Below are 2,091 nucleotides of genomic sequence, written 5' to 3' on the forward strand. Positions count from 1 at the left end.
CCTTCCTCCCTTTTCCCCTTCGGTGCCCGCGCCGGATTCATGGGCTTCCCATCCCCTTCTCTTGGCTTCTCGCCCCCGGAGAGCATACCTTTCAGGGCCGCTTCCTTGGACCGATTCCGTTGCCCCACCGCCTCCCCTAAACCCTCCGAGGGTGCTCCCTCCGACCTGCTGCCCCCTCCCTTCTGGTTTGCCTGCGACAGCATAGAGATCAATTGCTTGCCTCGCTCCGCGTGCTCCTGCCCCCCTTGTGTCCCCGCACTGTCGCCCGAGCCCGTCCCCCTTCCTATGCCTTTCCCTCCCTCCACCGCCTTGCCTGACCCCACCCGCGACTCCAGCTCACTGATGGAGATAGCTTGCACCGGAGCCCGCCCAGACGCTGCAGGAGTGGGCACAGGCGGGTGAGGGCGTGCTTCCAGAGGAAGGGGCGGTGGAGGGGGCATAGAGGGCTGCGTTGTGCTTGCCGACGCGAGGGTACCGGCAGTCCCCCTTCCTAGCATGCTCAATAAAGTCTCACGTGCCGACGTCCCTTCTTTCGCTTTCCCATCCGCCAGCTCCTCTTTCACGGGCCCCTCCTTCTCTTGTTCAGGTGTATGGCCATCATGATTCGCGCAGGCATCGAGAGGCACTCCTCCTCGCTGGACGGTCGGTATCAGCAGTGGCGCGACCCCAACCTCCGCCACCGCCACGGGGGGGTTATTCGCGGGCGAGCTTGCGCGTACCTCTGCCGGCACAACAGGTATATTGGGCTCGTCACCGCGCTCGCCACCCTCTGGGGCAGTGGGTGTTGAGTCCTTGTTGCCCATGAGCTGTGGGTATGCCGCATGAGGAAGGAGAAATTGGTGAGGGGAGCGGAGACTAGACCGTGGCGCGAACGGCATGAGGAACAATTATGCCACTTTGCTGACATGGAGGCAGGGTCAAGAAAATTGCCCCAGCATGCCATGCTTGTGCGCGTGGAGGAAAATGCTGGGAAAGGCTAGGCGAGGGCGGGGAACAAGGAAACGAGCGAGCAAGTGCTGTGGAGGGAAACGCAGGCTTTTCGTTTCGCTTGTGCATGCCATGCCCGTCACCTTTTCCCTCATCCAGTCCGCTCTCACGCATCAGTCGTATGAGTGGAGGCCACGGTGGAAAGTGGCGTCCGATTGGATATCGTGTGTTTACACTTTACTTGTGACTTCGTGCTGGTCACGAAGCTTCGCCAAAACAAGTTCCGCATCAGCCTCCATATCTCCCCCTGTCATAGGCATAAAGGAAACCTGCCTTAAAGATGTAAATCTATCTGTCACGCTTCCCATACAGGCGCCATAATGACGGGTACAGGTAGCGCTGTCAAAGAGGGTGAGGTCCTGAACGCTTTCCAAGAGATCAACGAGGACTTGCACGGCAAGGCCGAGGTTGTGGAGAAATGTGAGTGAGGAAAAGCGGGCACTCAGACAGGACCAAGGTCACTTCAGAGCCATGTCGCGCATCTCAGGATTGTCATTTAAAAGGCATGGTCGGGGAAAGCTGCCATTTTCTGCCTGCAATCAAGAGCTGGGCTTCTTTTTTATTCTCCCATTCCCTGGTTCCCGCCCTCTCTCCTGCTCCCCTCCCCTCCCAGGTCTTTCCATTATTCACCACCTCGGGCTCTCTGCCCGTGACTTGGCGAATGAATGGGAGGCTCATGCCATGAATCGCGGCTCGGACGACAGTAGTCAGGCTCTCCTCAACCTGTCCTCCCTCGGGTCTTTGGAGGCAACCTTGAGCAAGCGAGGAACAGGCGCGGGCGGGGCTACTGTCACCCCAGCCGCTTCCACGCGCCGCAGCGGACGCGCGTCTTTCGACCCGAGCACGTTGCCTTCCACAGAACAGGCCATGCGCAAGCGGCTGAGCATGTCCGAGGACCCCGCCTCGGCAGAGAAGTGGCCGGGGGCGGGAGCGTTCCTCTCTCCCTCTCCCTCCAAAGCGCCCGTGAAGAGACGCCCCCCCTTCTCGGACGGCGCCAGCTTCATGTCCCCGCCCGCGGCTGCTTCTTTCACGCCCTCGGCTGCTGCCTCCACGCCGGCCCCAATGCTCACCCCGGGTGGTCTGAGCTCGACCTCCTCCCCCCCC

General features: G+C 60.9%; 1 protein-coding gene across 1 annotated transcript; it reads left to right on the top strand.

The window, feature by feature from the left end:
• Positions 1-1,307: 1,307 nt before the first annotated feature.
• NGA_0607300 (uncharacterized protein) lies at positions 1,308-1,899 on the top strand (the record flags this gene model as incomplete). Its single annotated transcript, XM_005855508.1, has 2 exons — positions 1,308-1,407; positions 1,601-1,899. Coding segments are annotated over 2 exons (399 nt in total), but the record flags the coding sequence as incomplete, so codon positions are not given.
• Positions 1,900-2,091: the final 192 nt, after the last annotated feature.

The sequence above is a fragment of the Nannochloropsis gaditana genome, assembly GCF_000240725.1.
Source record: "Nannochloropsis gaditana CCMP526 unplaced genomic scaffold scaffold176, whole genome shotgun sequence".
Taxonomy (NCBI): domain Eukaryota; class Eustigmatophyceae; order Eustigmatales; family Monodopsidaceae; genus Microchloropsis; species Microchloropsis gaditana.